This window comes from Phalaenopsis equestris, unplaced genomic scaffold (assembly GCF_001263595.1).
Source record: "Phalaenopsis equestris unplaced genomic scaffold, ASM126359v1 Scaffold196912, whole genome shotgun sequence".
Classification (NCBI taxonomy): Eukaryota; Viridiplantae; Streptophyta; class Magnoliopsida; order Asparagales; family Orchidaceae; genus Phalaenopsis; species Phalaenopsis equestris.
The window spans coordinates 1-1,718 of record NW_018216861.1 but is presented as its reverse complement, the minus strand read 5'-3'; the positions used below and the strand labels follow the sequence as shown (position 1 = coordinate 1,718).

The window sequence follows — 1,718 nt, the reverse complement described above, 5'->3', positions numbered from 1 at the left end:
ATATATATATGTTAATGTCAAGATACACACTATATGGCGAAAATAAATAATTGAAAATAACTTTTTATCATCTATAATTAAAAAAATATCTAAAAAATTATTATTTGATAATTCAAAAATATTAAAAAATATTTTCTTCTCTCATAATTTACGTAAACAAGAGTTCCTATAAAAAAAAAATTATTCAAAATATCTTAAAATAAATTATATTAGAATGACAGTTATTATTGAATTTATTTTGAGATTATTTCCGACATATATTACACTAATCTCAAAGCAAATCCAACATCTATCATATTCATCCCAATACAATTTCTGTTCCACCTCTCATTCCCAATGTCACCATTCAAATTCACCAATAATCTCGGCACGAGCAATCACCGCCCTCAAAATGGTGAAACCGCGCCCGATCGCGAACGACTATCACCCGATCGTATTCTCTCGACACGAGTTTAGCCATGTTATGACAATCCCCACAAATCCTCAAGTTCTTATTGACCCTTATAGTACTTCCTTTACTCATGCTAATCAACCCAAAAGCAATAGCCAATTTCTCACTATGGTAACACAAAGCCATTTCCTTCTCCTCCTCACTAATATCATGCAAAACATTGCTTATATCAGGAACGTATCCCAGCCGTCTGATCCTCCACCCAATCTCCTCCAATTTCTTATGAATCTCACTCAATGTCTCGTGTTCCTTGTCGCCATTGATAAATCTGTGAACAAAACCACCGACTTCCATGTAACTAAAGCCCGGAACTTTGCTCACCTCACCTTCTCTCATGGCGTCCCTCACCCGACCCACGTCTTCCCATCGCGCCTTCGCCGCGTATACATTGGACAGCAGCACGAAGTCTCCGCAGCCATTGGAACCCATATCCCTGAGCTTTTCTGAAACCAGCTCGGCCATGTCCTCGTCCCCATAGGTCTTGCAGGCGCCGAGCAGAGTTTGGTACATGACGGCGTCCGGCGAGGAGGGCATGGTGGTGACAACACCGTAGGCTTCACGGAGCCGGCCGGCACGGCCCAAAAGATCGACGACGGTGCCGTAGTGCTTGACGGTGCGGGGAATCGTCATGGAATGGAATATGCGGAGGCCGTCGTCGACAAGACCGGCGTGGTTGCAGCCGCAGAGGACGGCGAGGTAGGTTATGGCATCGGGTTGGATTGGGCTGGAGCTGAGCATTTCGTCGAATAGTTGGAGGGCGTCTCGGCCGCGGCCGTGGAGGGCGAGGGTCATGATGGCGGCATTCCAGGAGACTAGGGTTTTGGAATCGAGGGAGCGGAAGAGGGAGAGGGCGCGGGAGATGTCGCCGCATTTGGCGTACATGTCGATGAGCGCGTTGCGGACGCGAACGTCGTCGTGGAGGCCGAGGGATTCGGCGTACGAGTGGACGGAGGAGCCGTCGGCGAGGGAGCCGAGTTGGGAGGAGGCGGAGAGGGCGGCGATGATGGTGATGGCGTCGGGGGTTTCGCGCTGGGAAGGGGGGTGGTGTCGGAGGAGGCGGAAGAGGGAGAGGGAGTGGTGGGGGAGGAGGGAGAGGAGGAGGGTGTTCCAGGTGGCGATGTCGCGGAGGGGCATTTCGTGGAATGCGAGGAAAGCGAGGTCGGTGCGGGAGGATTTGGCGTATGCGTCGATGAGGGTGGTGAGGAGGCGGATGTCGGCGGAGAGGCCGAGGAGGAGGAGGTGGGAGTGGAGGGGGAGGATGGAGGAG

General features: G+C 50.3%; 1 protein-coding gene across 1 annotated transcript; it reads right to left on the bottom strand.

Moving 5' to 3' along the window:
* Positions 1–253: 253 nt before the first annotated feature.
* Positions 254–1,711, bottom strand: LOC110035234 (pentatricopeptide repeat-containing protein OGR1, mitochondrial-like; the record flags this gene model as incomplete). The annotated part of the gene is made up of 1 exon (XM_020739466.1): positions 254–1,711. A coding segment is annotated over one exon (1,359 nt), but the record flags the coding sequence as incomplete, so codon positions are not given.
* Between the last annotated feature and the right edge of the window lie 7 nt (positions 1,712–1,718).